A 20,119-nucleotide genomic window follows, 5' to 3' on the forward strand; every position below is an offset into this window, starting at 1 on the left:
TATTCAATATTTGTATTGTTTATTTGCGCGTTACTCGTGTTCTCACCAGACTTTACACAAAGCTATACCATGACAATCTGTGTAAAGTGTAATTTGGCACTTTATTTGTGTAAGGCTCTCAGTTTGTTCTTTACTTGTATTTTACTACGAGTAGGTCATGGAACAGATCTATTACTAGTGCCAAGTTAGCAACGTTGCTATAGAAGCTGGGTTGTTATTTATTAATAAATTTTAAAAAATGATATATATATTGAACTTTTTCAGAGATATTTAATATTTGAGTTAATATAATGAAATGATATTTATTTATTTTATATCTTGAGCATATTTTCTATACTTTGGAAGTTGGAATTGTTTATAAAACTTGATATCTACTGAATTTAGAAGCTTGACTTTGGGTTTAAATTTCACAAAATTCTGATACTCTAGTTTTGTGTTCTTTACTGCCTTAATCTATTCTGTATTAGAAATATTTGCGCGCAAACTGGTACCGTTTCTAGATTTTGTTAAAAATAAACTTTTTGAAGAAATTAATATATGCTTTTTTTTCGTATGATTTGAAAAATACGCATCAGAGATCTAATGTTTATATATCAATCGAAAGACTTTTCAAAACTCTATAAACAATATGCATTTTTGTTAAGTTTTTTTAATTTTTTCAAAAAATATATTTTTCAATGTTTATATGTGAATAACAACCCAGGTTTCCATAATAACGATTCCAGCTGATTGCTCATCAATATTTTAAAAAATTAAACAATTTCCAAAATGAAAACTCAAAACGATGATGTAAATGCTAAATCAAGTTTAGCAAAGTTCGTTAACTAAAGTTGGTAATATATATCACCCCGTAATATTTAAAAAAATTGTACTTTTCCGTTATCTCAAATTTATCTTTTCCTTTAAATTTATCTTACGCGTAGTTGCATTTGAAATATTCCTTAATTTGAGCCATTGCTTCAACGAAATTAAGGCCATTTTCTTTAATTTCGTTCTAACGTTAAAATTGAATTCTGTATGGAAAAAACAACTTAATTTCGCTGATACGAAGATGATATTAAGAAATTAAATTGTGTCTGAATATAGTATGATGTTAATTATAAAAGAATTGAAAAGAATTGCAAATACATACACTACTTTAAATAATTTAAATAGTCAATTTGAACAAATCTTATTATTTGCATTAATATACTAAATACATATAAGCATAATGACTAATCAGCAAGTAATTTTCTTCAACAAAAGAAAATCTTATAACAAAATAAGATAACATTAAAACTAAGTTTTATAGAATTTATATTTCTGTTATATAATAAGAGTAGTCTATTAGAGTAGTCTTGTGAAGTTCATCACTAAGAGCCGCAATAATTCGGTTACTCTGTGCACTAAACAAACACACAGCAACCGGTATATTACAGTTACTTATTTTGGTAATTCGCATTTTCCCGCTGAGCACAACAATCGCTTAACAATTTTAAAAACATTTTTAAATACTGAGTGAAAATTTTTTGTCGTTTGGTTTTTTTATTAAATAAATATATGCAAATTTTATTAAAAGAACTGAGTTAAGAATTTCGATGGTGTTAACCAAAAATGTTATCATAAAACTTCTGCAGAAAGTTTCGACTTTTTAATGGTTCATTATTGTTCATTTCTTCACAATAATATTTGTACTCCTTCAATGTTTGTGAATCGAGAGGACCCCAATTGGGCTTAGGCTTAAATGCGTTCCGAAATCTTTCCCACCAAGTATTGCCAGGTTGTTTGCGGATTGTCGGTATAGCCCAAAAGATCAATTGGCTTATGCCAAACGCTGATAAGCACCAACCGAAAACTGCAAAAGAATGGGTTTATTGAAAAATTTCTATGGATTTAATATATTTGAATATAATTACCGTATAAACCGCTTGGATATGTGACGCCATTGTACTCTAATGGCTCATATTGAACAAGTGTGTAGATAAGAATGGCAGCCATGAATAATGGGGTAACTATGCCCCAACAAATGCGATAGTATATTGAAGTTTTGATTCCTAACATGAATTTAACGTCATTGCAAAGCCGTTTAACACCTGTGAAGATACAAATGAAATACATTTATAAAAGTGAAGTTTGATTTTTGACTTTCTCATAGGTACTTACCGTAGACCCAACCAACGGCGACTAATTCAAATATAGCTAAAACTAACGCTATAAATGATACACCGTAGAAGTCCAAAAAATTAAGTAAGAACTGTCCGCCCGGTGTGATATATATTAAACCGATACCATAGCAAACAACAGCGATGCATACAACGAATATCCAGTGCTTTGTTTTCGTGAATTGATCCTTAAGAACCGTCAGTATACAGGACGCCATGCCTACATTGCTACCAACACCGAGTACGAAAAGCATCAAAAAGAACAAAACAGCAAAGATCTATTTTTTATGTAATAAATTCAAAGAAGAAAAAGTTTGGTAAAAACTAATTTACATTGCGGACTTACCTGTGGCACAAAAGTAAACTTAGCTATAGCATCAGGATACGAAATAAAAGCCAACCCAGTACCGCCTTTAACTACACTTTTTATATCATCAGTATTATTTTCATAGGCTAAATTGCCTAAAATTCCAAATATAATAATGCCAGAAAGAAGTGAGGTACATGTATCAAGTGAAGTAACTATTGTACAGTCCCTTTAATGAAATGTTTGCTATATCAATAATTTGTTAAAAACTGATCAGTAATATATTTACCTATGTATATTGTGATTAAAGCGATTGTAGGAAGCATACATAATAATATTTCCAAAGCAAATAGCCAACGAAAAAAAGACTTGTGTAACAGCCGCGTACCATACCTTACAAAATTTTATTATTAAAATAAAATAAATTAAACAAAGGGGGGCAGTGAAACGTACCTGTGGATCGAGCAGTTTATCCCACTGTGGTGTAAGGAAGTATAAGACTCCATCAAAAGCACCAGGTAATGTTAAGGCACGTATTAACAAAATCAACATTATAACATAAGGAAAGACCGCCAGAAAATATGATGCTTTACCAGAACTTTTAATACCTTTAATCAGAATTAATGATATTATAACCCATGCCACAGCTAATGTCAAAACTAGCTGCCAATTAGGATTGCCGATACCATCATCTATGGATTCCTTCTCGCGTAATATTATATTCCTACAAAGAATAGAGAAAAAATGTGTTATCCCTTTAATGATAAAAACAAAAAGTGCCTTTCTTACGTAAAATAAAACTCTGCTGAAGTAGTTTTCACTTCTCCTGGTGCCGGTGTGGTGGTTTCTGTTTTAAGTTTAGAGTCAATACATTTATCACCCCATTCGTCCCTGCAATAACTCCATGGTAATGTAGGATAAAACGAGTCAATAAAATATCTCAAAGTGAGAGCCATCAGCGTGGCATAATAAGTAGTTATCACACCAGTTGCTAGAAGCTGTCCATATCCCACACCTGTACATATTATGGAAACAAACATTAGCTAAATAAAGTAATTGTTATGCAATGGCACTCAATTCATAATTACCTCGAAGTATTAGCGCAAAGTCATATACCTTAACACTGCCACGACTGGAGAACTGACCAAGTAACATTTCCATATAATATACTGGCTTACCAACTAAAAATAAGACTATAATATAAGGTATCACAAATGCGCCACCACCATTCTCCAGTGCGGTAAATGGAAAACGCCACACATTTCCAAGGCCAACGGAAAGTGCTATACAGGACATAAGAAATTCAAGATCATTACCCCAATTATCACGTTTTCTTGTATTCTCTTGGGATTCTACTGGTGGTAAGTCTGTATTTGTATTCTAAAATTAAATAAATTTAAATATACGTTTGGTTTTATTTTATTTTAGTGGGTAAGTGTAACATACTGCTTCCAAATTCGTATCCGTCGATTTTGAGTTATCCTCTGTTCTGCTCTCAGTGCCTGCATCAATATTACCCTCGTAGGCTGGATTAACATGACCAGAATCAGCCATTGTTGGGTGAGTAAGATTTAAACTTTTTACTGTGTTCTAAGAGGAATAAAATATTGTCTAAGGACAATATCATTATCTGAAAAATTTGATAAATTTATACGTTGTTAGCGGAATATAACATTTAAATACTAAAACATTCATTTATTTGATTTTTCCAATGGCCGCTTTTTGAAGAGAACATAACCCTAGTAGTGTGCTTTTCTAATCCCTTGCTTTGCAAAATATTTATGTATTATGCTTGAAACAAATTGCTTAATTCTGTTTAATTAGAAAAATATATTACTTATATTTTTGTTATCCTTATGCAATAATATCTCGTGTGAATGTGGAATGTGTGAATAAAATACAATATAGTAAAACGGACTGTAACCGTTATAGAGGTTTTGTTTTATGCTCTCTGCTCCTTCTTCCTCTCTCTCTCTCTCTTCCTCTATTCTCCCTCTCTCCACTCTCTATTCCCTCTCTCACTTCTTTCTCTCTCTCTCCTCCCTTTTCACCCATCTCACCCCTCTCCATCTCTCTCTCTAATATTTGCATTATTCTGTCTTTATATATAAGTTGGTAAGAAATTAATAACAAACTGAGTTTAAATAAGAATATTATTATTGTAGATTGCCTTTTATAAGTAAGTACTTTAATTCTCAAAAATTGCTAGACCAATACCTTGAATACTTCTTCTCTATTGTGTATGTTACCAACTCCAACTAAAACTATACTTAACAAAGTGCAATGCACTTTTCATTTCTAGCGTTGCACCGGCTGATGCAATCTGGCTCTGTTATTGACACACTGAGTTCTAACTTTTCGATGCGCTGACACACGCTAAACTGAACTTTATACTAAAGCAAACAATTATTTAAGTTATTTTTTTTAATAAATGTATAATTATATAAGTTGTCTTATTTGGTTTTTAAATTTCTGCACGTTTCTTTTGGAAAACCATTATATGAATTTTGTGGGATATGCATTTGAATATGAGACAAACTCTTTGTATTTTACAGAAATCGTTAATTGCTAAATTGAATATAAAAAAATCGAATATAAAAAATACTACTTGGTATTTTGTAATGATCATCTGCACTGAAAATTGCAACAAATACAAGGTTTTTTATTCACAACGTTAAGCACTTCGATTTTCCGTAGTTAGATACATTGAATTAAGTTCAAGGTATTGCAATAATTTGCAATGTAAATGTTATCATTTACTGGAAACTTGGGCTTTTTTTTTTAATTGTTCCGATATTTTAAATCCATGAAACATATTTCTCATAGAGTATAATCGTTAGTTGAATGCATGATATGGGACGGATCACCGGTATATATTTAAATAAAAAAGAATTTAATAATTAATAATTTAATATTATTAAGATAACTCATGCAGCTCTCATCAATTAATTGTTAATTAAGAAATTTATGAAGATAAGAATAAACGGAGCACGATCTCCCATCGGTTTGGAGCACAGGGACCCTGACTGATCTTCTGTGCTGGAAAACATATTAACAGATTGAAAATTCTCTTCAATGACACTTGCTGTAATTGTGAGGAAGATGAACGATAGTGTGACTAAAATAGTGACTGTAATTTTAGCAATTTTGGGCAGTTTAATTTTTCTCCTTACTCTGTTACTCTAATATGGAACTGCTGGTCCTATCGTAGTTAAATGTGCTCTTATATTCATTTTCGCTATGTAATGTATACTTTTGAGTTGAGTTGAAGACTGGTGTTTTTGTAGCAATGCAAATGCAAAAAGTATGTACATTTTTTTGTCCTTTTTCTATAGAAGCCTGTTTGTATGTATAAAATTCATTTGAGGTGCGAATGTGAAATAATAAATTATCTGTTGAAAATGAGCTATTTATTTATTTAAAGTGTACATATTTTAATAAAAAAGATGACATTAGTAATGTAGTGTATATAGTTTCTATTATTGGTTCACTTTCAATTTTTGAAATGTGATGTCAATTATTTTATTAAAAATAAATTCATTAAAAAAATCTTAACAGGTGGTAGTTCCTTATACGCTTTCATAACTTTATGACTACGTGTTGAATGCAGTTAATTGAATTGCTTCAAAGAAGAAAAAACGTGATCATGTTATGAAATATTGTATTTGCTTATGAAATATTGTTTTTAAATTTTTTAATTAAAATTGCGACCAAATTGAGTGAAATGTTTTAAATTCCTTTTATTGACATTTCTATAAAAATAATTATTATTTAACAAAACCGAATACTAAAAACGTATCATTAAAGAATTTAATATATGGAGTAAGAGGAGGAGAGTTCGCAAAATTGATAATGAATTAATACTGGGGTTCCAGGATTTATTATCATGTTTTTAAAAAATATTTTAAATCAATTATTGTTAAGTCTTTAGTATGAGTAATTAAGTTAATAATTCAACGGAAATGGTCTTTAAAGTTATAAACATTTTGCACTCTAGTAAACATTGTTGCGAAGAAAATTTATTTATATCTAACTATGGTATACTTGTGTAGATAGTGTTATCTTCTGTTTGTCATTAGTTAAAAATTCGCTAAAAATTTTATAGATTTAAATTATAATAAAACCTTATCCTTTTTTTATGAACATTAATAGATTAAAGATATATTTATTTGTTTTATTTCTTTATTACATATATTTTAATAATTGTTTATACTAAATTTGATTTTATCAAATCTGATGTCAGATTATAAAAAATCTTTTTGTTTAAGTTTCGACTATGGACTGTTAATTATGTTATATCGTCATTTACATATGATTTAAATTTAAAATATTTATACCGTCAAGCTTCCATAACTCGAAGAACCATTTTGCAAAGAAAAGGTTCGACGTATGGAGACTTCGAGTTAGAAAATTTTTTTTTTTTTTAGTTTTGAAAGAAACTAGAATCACATTTTAAGATATTTATATATTTGAAATCAAATACAGCACAGAAGTTATAGTGAAGTGAAACATAAAAAATTAGGATTTGGGATTTTAATTTTTTTCTTATTTTCAGTAAAAAAATATTCCAATTTATTCCAAACCTTATAGTAATCATCAGTGTGAGTATCATTCGTTTGTAAATAAAAATTCAGAATTTTGAAGAAGTCTTCTAGTTTATTCTTGGATGGCAGATGCACAATTTCATCCATCGAACCCTCATTATTACTTTCCGTTGCGCTTAGGATCGAATCCACTAATTCAGAGCTATAATACTTAATAATATCGTCATCTGTAGGAAAGCTTGATGTACAAATTTCAGTGCCAAGCTCAATATAATCGTTGGAAGAGAAGCATTGGAAGTTAATTTATTTACTTTAAAACACGCTGCCAGCGACTGGCAATTACACAAAGACACAACATAAGAAGAAAAATTAAACATTTGATTTGGAAAGAGGGACTTCCCCTGACACTAAAATGGATTCATACTTAAAACAAAAATTCAACTTATAGAATGCACTTTTCCACATTTTTATTGGCACGTGACAATATTTTTATTCGAGTTATAGAAGTTCGAGTTATTGAAGTTTGACTGTATTTTGTAGATTACCTTTTATTTAATTAATTAATTTAATTTTTTTGAGCGCTTTATTTAACAATTAGTGTCCTGTTTAACGTTTAAATGAGTTATTATAATTTAAAATCTTCAAATATAGGTTTGTAAATTGAAAATCTATAATCGATGGAACAGTGTTGTAACATGTGAGACTATTAGAACACTTTGTATATTTCCAAGTAAACATTATCGATGATTGGGGAACATGTAGCCAGAATGGGAATTTACTGTCGTACTGCGGCACTACTGCCAATAGAAGCAATCAAATTATCTGTTAGTAGTGAGGGAGTGGAAGTGACACTTACATTAAACAACCAATCAACTTGTTTTAAGTAATTTAACAAACATCAATTGATAAAAATGTAATAAATTAATAATTAATACTTTTTCAAGTGCACTCCACTGCAAAATAAAACAACTTTATTTGTATTAACTTAAATAATATCTCAAGTGATTAAGCATCAGAAATAAAATTATTTGAAATAAATGTTGACTTAATTAGAGAGAAATTAGAGAGGATTGATTTTGATTTAAATGAATTTCTCTAAATGCTATACGAAAAGAATTCTGTTGATTTTATAGAAATAAACGAACGTAAAAATAAACTTAAAAAAAATATTTTGTTGTTTTTCTACTCCAACTCTAAATATTATATTAAAATTTATAATATTTTTTTAATGCAAACATTGAAAATTATATGGAAAATGAATATCTCGAAAGCAAAGTGCATTAGTTCTTTGTTTATATTATCAGATTAAAATTTTTAGTTATCAATAATATCAAAATTAAATCGTAAATATTTTTATATATTTTTGGATTGCTATAGAAGATATAGATAGAGATATTCAGTATAACTCAACTGTAATTGTTGCGACAGTAAGCAGTTAAGAAAAATACACTGAATAAATACACTGTATCAAAAGCTACAAAGACTTTCGTTCTGATTTCCCGAATAATATTCATAATTTTAATTTCCGGTATACATGTTTTTTTTATGAGTTAGTTTTTAAATTTGAAATTGTGTTCTAAATATTGATTTTTTACATATATTACATATATATGTAAAACAGAATAGGAAGCAATAATGCAAATGCAACAATTATGCACACAATAAACAAAAACATATTTGCAACAATAACGCTGTTGTCTTGTTCACTATAGAAGTAAACATTCTGAGTTATGAATACCACTTCGAATATTTATTTTAAGTGTTATTTGTTCATAAATGTATCTATTTTTTTCTTAATTTATTCTAAAAAAAATAAAGGCACGTTTTTTTTTTAGCTAAGAAAATTTGTTAGCAAATAAATTTGATAAAATTGGCTAAAATTGATCCATAAAGCACAGCAATTTTTATTTGTTATTTTTTCAGATGACTTTAAGACATTGTAAACTTAAATTTGAGTTTATTTTCAATATTTAAAATTTTAATTCGTACAGCTCATTTTCTTAATGTCTTGTTTTAGATTAAAAATATTTATACACAAATTTGTTGTGAAAATATATTCCATTTTGAGTTTCGATATTTTGCTTTTTTGGTGTTGTTAGCTGGCACTTATTTTCAGTTTTTCGGCTTTTTGGTGGTGTTAGCTGACACTTTTATTTTTGTTTATATTATATAATATCAGAAGTATAATACACAGCACTAATATTTTCAATACATAATTTAAATATTTTAATAAATTTTATTGGAAATCTTTAACATATTTTCATTAATTTTATTATTTTCATTTTTTACATATGTATTTAGTTTTTATTTTGGTGATTTTACCTGTTGCACTTTGCTAAAATATCAAGAAATTTTTCCTGATATTATATGACACTTAAAAAGTAATAAAGAAATATTCAATAATTTCTAAAATTTATGGCACACTTCACTTGAACTCGTTCAACGGTTGAGTAGCTCTAAAGACTATATTATTAAACGCCGCCACACTTAGTCAATGCAATAAAAGTTATCAATCAATTTATTAACACTTGAATGTTTATTAAATCGATATTTAATAATTTTAACCTTTTCGCGGCGATCGTCAAACCGCAACTGATCGTTGACTGCGTGCTTTGCATGTAACTTGGCCCGAATCTAACTGAAATGGAAACTTATCATAGGACGATGCTTTAACTTGGCCGTGCCGCGAGCGCAAATTTAAAGACAGTTAGCAAGCGTTCGTTATTGTTTCTCGCTCACTTGTTCCCGCTGGTCGTAGTCTAGAACAGCTAAGAGTTAGTCAATGCCTTGCATTCTTACATTTTAGCCAAAATCGGTAACTTACCCGACAATGACTTGAACAATGACTTTATCTTTTGTTTGCATATTGTTTATTTATGTTAAATTTGTACCCAGTTGCAGTGCATCTTATCTACGCTGACTTGAATATCTTTTGTTGTTATTTATATTTTTTATCTTAAGCATTTTCGAATCTGGGTTATATGCAGTTTTATTATTAGCTATGTTTCTTAGGTGTTATACTGGTAGTGTCTTTACATCAATAAACCATTCAAACTTTTATTTTACATAATCTATTGCATTCCTGTCTAATGACTTTATTGCGTCTAGTTTTATTTGCATTGTATATTATTTAATAAAGTTTTGAAGTTTTTTTTTACACTAAATATAATTTCAAATTTTATGTATTTATGGAATAATTTTCGAAATAATTTGTTAAAGTAAAGAATTCATAGTAAAGTAAGTTTTATTGTACTTTTTATTGAAGCAACAGGGCTTACAGACCTACTCTAAATCCACAAGGGGGCACAATAGACCCGATGGTCGCAGTATCACATCCCTTAACAATAATAATAAAAAATTCACAAATAGAAAATGTAACACTGCAAATGAATTTTCCTTCTAAAATAAGTTAATATCAATGATCAATCATTTCGCAGATCGTGTATCAATTGCTTCAAATATATACATTTAAATAAATAAAACTCAAAGTACCAGGTAACAGCACTGTTAAAGTGAAAAAATAATAATAAATAGAAAATAAAAAGATCTTTAAACAACTTCGTGATAGGAAATATTAGGGAAATGGATGAAACACAAAATTAATGGATGAACAATCTAATGAATGTTTAAGAATTTATTAAATTCGGCAAACAATAAACAGAGTTGATAAAATTTCAAAAAGTGCAATTAACGAGTTGGAAGAGATCAGTAAGAAATATTTATTAAAAATGAAATACCAGAACTACATGCGTTTCGTTTAGGGAATACCAGAACTTGGCGACAATGGTTATTTTAATGTAAACAGATGTTTGATTATTTTTTTGAATTATTTGTAAAAAATGTTGTTACTCATAAAGAAAATTTTACAGCTATACAAGTTTTATTTAAGTTTTTAAGTCCAACTTAACCAACTTAACCAGAGATATTTCTATGATATTATAGTATTTCTTATATAGTTTAAGTTTACTTCGTATTATCCACAGTAAAAATATGAATGAAAACCAAAATAAGTAATTAAAATTAATTAATTGTTTCAAGTTTTATATGATTATTAACTGATGATTTCATAACCACCGTACTATTCTTGTATTTATCCAAACATTTTGTGTGAGCGCTGTGAGGTCTAATAAGGCGATCTAATGAGTAGTATTTTCTCATGTTATAGTTAAAGCAGGAAGAAACTTTTACGTTCTATAAATATTTGTTTTCAGTAGTTCAATGTATTTTAAGTGTTATCAGTGAGAATGATTAGGCTTCCTATTAAATTGACATATCGATAGATCAAAATATATTATTAACATTGTTATTAGAAATGCAGATTGTAGATTGTAGTATTGGAAGTCGATAGCTTTTAAATTTCGATTATTTGTTTATAAATTCAATTGAAGTAGAATCGACGCCAAGATTAGTTGATTACTACTTGTTGAACTGTTTGTTTTATGCCTGTAATAAAAGCATAATTATTGCCGAAATAAAAAGAAAATTCGAAGAAGTAATGATATGAGGCCTTATGGCCAATTTAATAAGTGAATAAGTGTGTATTATTATTAGTATTATATACCCTTCACACTAGTCTAAAAGCAATATGTTACTTTTATAATAGTATGCACAACAGAATAAGTAAAAATTATCTATGTGACTTATAAACACTTAAACTAGTTGAACAGCAAGGCTTTTTAATTGGCAAGTAGAAAAAATTAGAACGTGTTTACTAAAACTCCTTTAAAAAAGGAGTTTACAAAGCTATGTTGAAACTGGAAATCTATACATGATGATTTTATAAAATAGGTTTTAACATGATCCTTACGATTTATTCTCTTGACTTCCTTTTATATACAAATGAATATGGTTCAACCCAAATCCATTAGGTCTGTTGAATTCTATAACTGACTATTTGCAAATAACAACTCTGTATTGAAATTGCAATAAATTAAGCAGTTTGATTGAATTGCAATAAAAATTGCATTACTTTTGTCATAATTCATTAATGTCATTTATTACATAAAACGTACTATAAGTTAAAAACTATTATAATTATTTCACTTAAAACACATTTAATAAAATATCAAAAACTATTTCTCTTGCGTAGATGAGATGAATCTTTCTTATGTTATTTAACAACTGAGTTATTATTATTAAAGACCAACTCTGTAACCTGAATAGATTTATTGCACAAAATCAGGTTTTAGATAAGGGAGATGAAATTTCTCAAACTCTATTTGCGATTTAAAATTGATCAGACTAATTTAAATCCATTAACTATGATATATAACGTTCATTGAATGCAACGGGTAAAAACATCTGTAGTTTATTGCTAGGATCTATTTGCTTAAGATTTCCTTAAGAATTCTTGAAAGTTTTTTTTATTTCCTTAAATAAAATCATATCATTAATCTTTATTATGAAAAAGTTATAACAAGACTTTCAATTTTTATTATGTATGTTAGATGTAGGGTATTTGACTTCTTGTAAAGCTAAAGATAACTAATGCCACATTTTTTAGCAATATAAGGTTCTAGTATATAAGTATGGAAATAAAAGTACCTAATAGTTCCAGTTAAATTTACTTACCATCAAATTCTTTCTGTATCGAATGTGTAAATCTTTTCAAACTACTTGAGTTCAATAGTTCCTATTTTTGTACCATTATGAATTAGCGATCAGTTATATACGTAAATGATGGCAATAAATTTGTTTGTAAATTACTAAGCTTGTGGTCAATGTACAAGTACATGTGAGTAGATTACAGCCTTTTTACAAACATTTTTATCGAAGAAAACGGAAATCGAATTTAACGTGCAATTGATAAAATTAAGTGCGTCTATTGTTGCTGTAGAAGTTATCGTCTTGTCTGAGTGGTTCCATAAATATCACTTTTATATTGCCAAAATAAAGACGCTTTTGCATCTGATAAGTTTGTTTGGTATCTTATATATCGGTTTATTTATATTAGGTTCAGACTTTTTTTATAATAGGTTAAACGATAAGCTAACTATGCGTCAGACATGTGCTCGATGCAATAATGCGAATTTTAGGTTCAAGGTTTTCTAAATTCCTAGTAAATAAACAATAAAGTATTCTAAAAAAACTGCTTATTATAAGTATAAATATGTTTAAAATACGTAAGTAAAATAATTTAATTGCAAATGTATGTGCAAGATCTTTTACGTATGCACTCAATTTTTTCGTTCATAGTACGGCTACTATCTTAAGCGTTTTGTTTCCATATCTTTAATTTTTAAATATGTCTCCGATTATCCCAATTTTTAAAAAGCATGGTTGTAAACTTGTCCAAACATGAGCTGTTTAACGGCTAATTTTCCCTTAATTGCTAAAAATAATATAAGATTAATTTAAAATTTTTAAATATTCTGAGTATTTTTGTCTGCTTTGCAAAATATGATATTTCGGGGAAATAATTTTAAAATGTGGAAAAAAAGTTGTTGAAAGCCATTTCATTAGATAAGATGAAATGCTTACTAGAAAATTTACACTTTGGCAGTGTTTTTGCTGTGTATTATCTGTAGATTACAGTGTCGACGTGGTATCTAACCACTAACTTTCTATCTGAATACTGGCTTTTAAGTAATATTTTTAATAACTTTAATTAACTTTAAATTAAATACAAGAAATAATTTCAAGACTACTCTTGATGGTAATGCTCAAAACAGCTGTATGGTAAGCCAAAATTTTTGTTGTTGTGGTTCACTATTGTTCGAACCTCTCTACTGACGTTAAAATGCATTTAAATAAACTGTTAAGAAACTAATAATTATTTAAGAAGTTTGAACTAAAGTAAAGATTAAATTTATTCAAGTTTCTATTTAATGCAATTGATTTATAATGAATAGTTAATTGTAATGTATAATTACTGTAAGATATAAATTTCTCAGCATTTTTCATTAACATTTTTTTTTAACAGAGAACATTGAACTCTGCTAAATTTAAGCAAACTTGAAAGCAAATACTGTGTATCCAAAGCTTTTTTTCGAACAGAGAATTGTTTTTATTCTTGCATATTTTTAGGATTAATTTCTTTAGCTTATTGAGCTACACTAAGTGAATGAAAATCTACTATTATTTCAATATAAAGATTTGTAATTAAGTAGATTTTTTCATATAAGAAGATATGAATATATCCATGCTATCACTAATTTTAAGGTAAAAAAGTACTATACTGTTTGCAGTTTGTTAATCTTATCTTATAAAAAATAAGAACTTAATAGTGTATGTCTGGGGTAAAGTTCAGATAAAAATAATTTATTTATTTTAAATTATATTCAAATCAAAATATTTATAATTTTATTTAGGTATCACTATTTCTTTATTTATATCTTAGTCTGCAGTTTATCAAATTTATATATATATATATATATATATATATATATATATCAAATATCAATATCAATATATCAAATATATACTACATACGAGAAGTAATTTTAGAATGTTATTGATATTAGAAAAATAAGTATTAGAAAATCAATTTTTTATGTTTTTATTTAAATATTGTTTAGTATAATTTTTGGTGCATCCGTCTATATCGATACCCATCTTTATATGTATATTCTAGCGCATAATTTGAATCCAAAGATTAATTCAAGAGGATTTTTTATAAAACAAATCCACGTCCATATAAAAAAAATGTAATTTTGTGTATAACGGTTGATAATCTTTTAGGATGGTGGGGCTTGAGTAAACTAAAGCCTTATACACATTAAGAGTATTACTATATAGGAACTGTAAGTATATTAGGATTGTCATGGAGTTTGTAACGCTAGAAAAAAAATGTTTTCAGATTCATTTATGTATCTGTCTTTTAGTTTCTATTAGGCAAACTATTATCTCATCATCTTATCATCGTATCTTTGAGGTAATCAAATAAAACTTTATACACGAATAATATGTATATATAAAGCATTTATAATGTCCAATACCTTACTTGACTAATCTATAGTATTGAAAATAACGACTGAGATATGTAATCTTAGAAATTCTTTATGCAGTAAATAGTAATTAAGTCATCCCAAATTTAAATATTTTATATCTTTCACACACTGCAATGAAGCTTTATAAGATAATCAGTGAAAATAATTTTGATTGTAAAAATAATTAATCTTAACGTTGTTAAAAACTTAGAAGTTGTTAAGAAAATGACAGCGGATTTGCAAAGTTATGACTGCTTAACAATAAGCCAACCTAATGAAAATATTTATCTTGAACATTTCTAGAAATTTTTGCTTTATTAAGATTTTTATTTTGTTTTTGTGATTTTTTTAAAATATTGTAAAGTTTATGTTGTTTATTTAAATTATAATACTATTTGTTTAATAATACTTAGCCGTTGTTTGACAATTTTTTTTTTAAGTACGTTGTGGACGCTTAGTAACAAATGAAATTTTATAAATACCATCAAAATATTAAAAATTAAATTGAGATACGATTTATTTTTTAAATAAACAATTAACGTTAATCATATTAATTTTTATTTGCTCTCATCAAATCACAGATCAAAGTATATGCAATATTTTGAACATAAATGGATAAACTTGAACATTAAAAAGGTTTTTATAATTTTTATAATGTGGTAATGTGGTTATTTGATATATGATAAGTAACTAGTTTTGTTTTAGTATTTAAACACAAGATTAATTTTACTATTTGCAATTAGCTTAACCAAAATTTTAATTATTTACCATTGTTGGGAAGATAACTAAGAACATTCATAATTCAAATCATAACAAACTACTGCAATGTTGTGTATGATTGCCATATGATGAACTCCTGGAAGTAAAGCATCGAAATGTATCAATAATAGCTAAAACTTAGCACTTCGTCATTAACAGAAGTTACTTCCTAGCTATTCATTTCCTACCATGCGTTATAAAAGAGCAGAAGAAATACTTGAAGGCTTCTTCCTAGCCTAAATGGTGTAAGGTTGAGTACTGCAGTCGCAAACATCTTCTGTGTATTTAAGGATATATCTAAGCGTGGCTTTTTAAGAAAAGCCCTAATTTTACAAAAAATTTATTTTAAATTTATAATGAAACAGAAATGCTTAAAATTAGTTTTAAATGTACAAAATGTTATAGAAATTTCAACTTAAAATAAGTTGGATAAGTTCCAAATACCATAAAATGTTTAACGGCAATGCATTATTTATACATAAATTACAAGTAAAATTCCTAAAAATCTATAAAAAATAATTTATGAGAAAAGTTCACTCAGTAATAAATTCAAAATACAATAAAGTGTATAACTTCTGAAACTGCAGAATCTTACCAGCCCCACAAATGAATTCAAGTAATTTCTAGATTTATTTATTCAGATTATAAAATTCTAATTCTACGTGATTAAAATTTAAGTTAGTTAATTTGCAATATATATAATACTATAAGAAACTGAAGACATATAACCACACACAAATCAAATGCATTTAAGTTGCTACTTAAATATTACGTATAAATATTAAAAATTATTTTTTTATCTATAGATTGTGAGAAAAATGTTTAAGTACAAGTTTGGAAAGATTAGAGAAGTAAATTCATATATATTAGCAATAAAAAAAAATTTATAAATAAACTAATCACTGAAATCTGATGATATAAAAGATTATAGTTAAAGTTGCTTGACAAATGGATGATAATTGGGATCCAGTACGGTTTTTCTCGGTCCACAATATTGCGGACGGCTAAAATATTCAATAATTTTTGTAAGAACCGGTACCAATATCGTCAAAAAGAAAACCAAAAATAAAGTTGCTATAATAGGTATAAGTCGCAACACATCTTTAAATGAAAGTAATTATACGGAAATCAAGAAATATATAATAGCAAGAGATCTGTGGTGCTAATGGCGTGAATAGGCGGCAGAAGTGTAGATATCTTTCACATTCTGTAAAAGATGATTTATAAAGTTTATATCGCTATTACATATATTTAAATCAGCAAAGTTTTTAATAATAACTTTTTCCTTTACTTTAGTTTCACAGTATCAAATTTAAGCGCAAAAGTTGACTTGTTTAACTATCCACCGAATTATATAAAACACAAATAACAATCATAAAATATTATTGCATTATTATACATATCTAGACATATCTTTACCACATTTAGTAAATCAACTTCTTTCAGCGACAAATCATATCAATTTTTTTAAACTGACTTCTTCCAATCCAACAAAGTCAAAATCTTCTAAGTTGTTATGTATGTTATTTGTCTGAAAAACCGAATAATGACCATATATAATATGCATTCAATTGTTTGTTTCCAATCTCATTCTTACATAGAGGTCTTTAGTAACTACAGTCAAATCATTTACATACATATTTATCAAAAATTGATAGATTGATAGGTAGACTTAAGCAGATTGGCATTACTTCTTGTTTTGTTTCCATAACGTTTGTTCTTTTATAGCATATTTTCTGCCAAATTAGCCAGGCATGTGTCAACTTTGTTTTATCTACCAGTTATTATTAGTGTTATCAATTGAGACATTGTTATGCCTGATCGGGTCCAAAGTTTTAGAATTTTCGATACAGACCCCAACTAACTGTTATTCAGATATAAAAATATAAAAATTTGATATAGGTATTGCGTTATATTGATGTGTTACACGTTATCATCTCAACTTTCTAATGGATTGCTTTAACTTAAGCCTTGAGGACGTCAAAATAGTCGGATAATTTGAAGCCATTAAATATCGGATAACTGGATTGACACGTCAGTATTTAAAACTACTTATTTCTGAATCGAACCTAGCAGGGAGAAGAATTTGATGAAGTGCAAGAAGTGCAAACGATATTATTCCATATAAATGATGCAAAATCCACAATCTAAAAGTAATACAGATGCCAACGAGTAAACAAATACGAAATAAACTAGTGTCATAGTTTCTATATTATGGAAAATTTTTGAAGTCAAATCTATGCAATTATCTGCGTCTCGGTTTGATTTACTCACAGTAGACACAAAGCAGATACAATCTTAATCAAAAGTCAACACTTGTTCTGTAAATACGTTGTTGCGTTATAAAATAATAAACGCCACTTAAATTACGAGTATTTACTGCACTTCCCATAAACACTTCATTTTGTGGTAATTTGTATGAAATGGCAAAGTATCTTCGGTTGTAATTAGAATTTATTTATATACTTTTCTTTTATCTATTGGAATTTCTGAGTATAAATAACTACTTTCATATATTTATGTGAGTCAATGCGATTTGTTGTATATCGCAAATGATAATCTGGAATAATTGGTTGAGTAAAAATGATTAAACGTAGTCCAGTGTCAAGCGTTATCAGAAGATTGCGTATTTGTATTTCAATATTTTTTAATTATTTATTAAATTTGCAATCTTCGCATTTATCTATTATATTTTTCATTCATATTATGTTCATTGCCCTCAAACACTTTACCGCATTCACTTGAAAACTCACAGCGATGAAATCGAATATGCACCAATGACACTCATTGCAGTTGCATGTCAATTTCAATGCAATTTAGATCATTTCTACCGCAAATTGTGTAATTTATTTTAATTTTTGCGAAAATCTCGTTATTTGCAATTAATTAAATGTGTAATTAATAGTTGCTTTATATAGCCGAAATAGTCCTTCTCCATATGGAAATTGTAAAACTAAAATAAATGCTAATGCATAACATCAAAAACTTTTGCTATATCACATCATATTCATTTATACAGAAAACAGTTAACATTGAAAATAATCAATTAATAACTTAATTTATTCAACAAATCATCATTTTATCAATATTAGTTAATATTAGTAAGTTATAAATCAGTTGATAATTCTTTACAGATCTGTCATTAATTTTTATAAGCAATAATATAATATCTATAAGTTTATTTCTAAATACATTTATGGGTTATTATATACATTCATACATACTACATATTCGGAATGATAGATATCGAGTCTATATATGCGTATCCTCACTTCGGTAATAAATGCTTTGCCTTAACCCGTTTCTACTTTTTTAAATATATCTTGTTCTATTTAACTATAAATAGAAGCAATTTCTGACTATAAAAGTTAACAAAATATTATTTCCTTGAAAATATTTTATTTACGTTATTTCTGAAAGTTAACTATGGCAGTCTGTCTAAATGACCAACTCAACAGAACTCTTAACTGTGAGTTAATTAAGGAACTATATAGAGGCCCTAATAAAACACAGTCAAAAAGCTCGCTCTGTCTCTGCCTAGAACTGGTTGTAAAATAAGTGTTTTACTTCTATAATTTTAATAAGAGAAAACTTCTAGCTTAAGTGCGTATTTATCAAATAGTTGATGAGTTCGATTATACAAGCAACCATCTAAGATATGCCATCTCTATTTAGACCTTTATTGTTTGTACATTGTTTCAGTCAAATTAACCTAAACAGCAGATAACTATCTTTTATTGACCAATAAAAAAATATATGGTCTTGTTTGATTGTAAGCCGCTTTCCCGAACTATTACATCTTTTACTATATAATCTTTAACTAATACCTTACATCTCTAAATATATATGATATAAAGTATATAAAGTAAAGTATATAAAATATATAAATTATACATGATATAAATCATTGTATCATTATACATGATACAAGCGACAATCTTATAGTCCTTCCGTTGAAGTTAGATTGTTTACAAAAACGATGACACCTCTTGGGTTTCAACAATAATAATAATATGGCTCAACATATAATCAACGTTGGAACAAATCTAAGTCAAATCTAAGACTTAGATTACAATTTATTAAAACTAAAATTTATTTTATTTTTTATTAAATTTGTCTTGATTTCGAAATCAAGATACCAAAAAAAGAAAGTTCGTGTTTACATGGGAATATTCGCTAAATATTTGGATATTTGGAGATTTTATTAACCACACTATACCCCGTGTGATATTATCGTATGTTTAATAATCGTACGGCCTTTAACGAGATTTTATCCAGTCAAAAAGAATTATATCCAAATTCTAATTACTGATTTTTATTTATTTATACAACTTTAATGCTTTGAGTTACTACAAAATGTAAGTGTATTGTATCTGGATTAGGATTGATAAAATATCCAGAAATAATGCTTCTATAGTGCGGTTTAATTTTTGAATAATT

At 27.6% G+C, this 20,119-nt stretch overlaps 1 protein-coding gene across 2 annotated transcripts; it reads right to left on the reverse strand.

The window, feature by feature from the left end:
- Positions 1–1,521: 1,521 nt before the first annotated feature.
- Positions 1,522–9,612, reverse strand: LOC119681558 (sodium-dependent nutrient amino acid transporter 1). 2 transcript variants are annotated; one of them, XM_038094792.1, is made up of 10 exons: positions 9,315–9,612; positions 3,895–4,078; positions 3,537–3,828; positions 3,238–3,463; positions 2,902–3,172; positions 2,738–2,841; positions 2,488–2,677; positions 2,143–2,419; positions 1,896–2,072; positions 1,522–1,834 (listed from the first exon to the last, which is right to left on the reverse strand). In XM_038094792.1, the coding sequence occupies exons 2-10, from the start codon at positions 4,000–4,002 to the stop codon at positions 1,584–1,586; spliced, it is 1,896 nt and encodes a 631-aa protein (XP_037950720.1). In that variant the 5' UTR covers positions 4,003–4,078; positions 9,315–9,612; the 3' UTR covers positions 1,522–1,583. The 2 variants fall into 2 exon arrangements, with proteins under 2 accessions (XP_037950720.1, XP_037950721.1); XM_038094793.1 differs by lacking the exon at positions 9,315–9,612 and adding an exon at positions 4,666–4,829.
- Positions 9,613–20,119: the final 10,507 nt, after the last annotated feature.

Source organism: Teleopsis dalmanni, chromosome 2 (genome assembly GCF_002237135.1).
Source record: "Teleopsis dalmanni isolate 2A chromosome 2, ASM223713v2, whole genome shotgun sequence".
Lineage (NCBI taxonomy): Eukaryota > Metazoa > Arthropoda > Insecta > Diptera > Diopsidae > Teleopsis > Teleopsis dalmanni.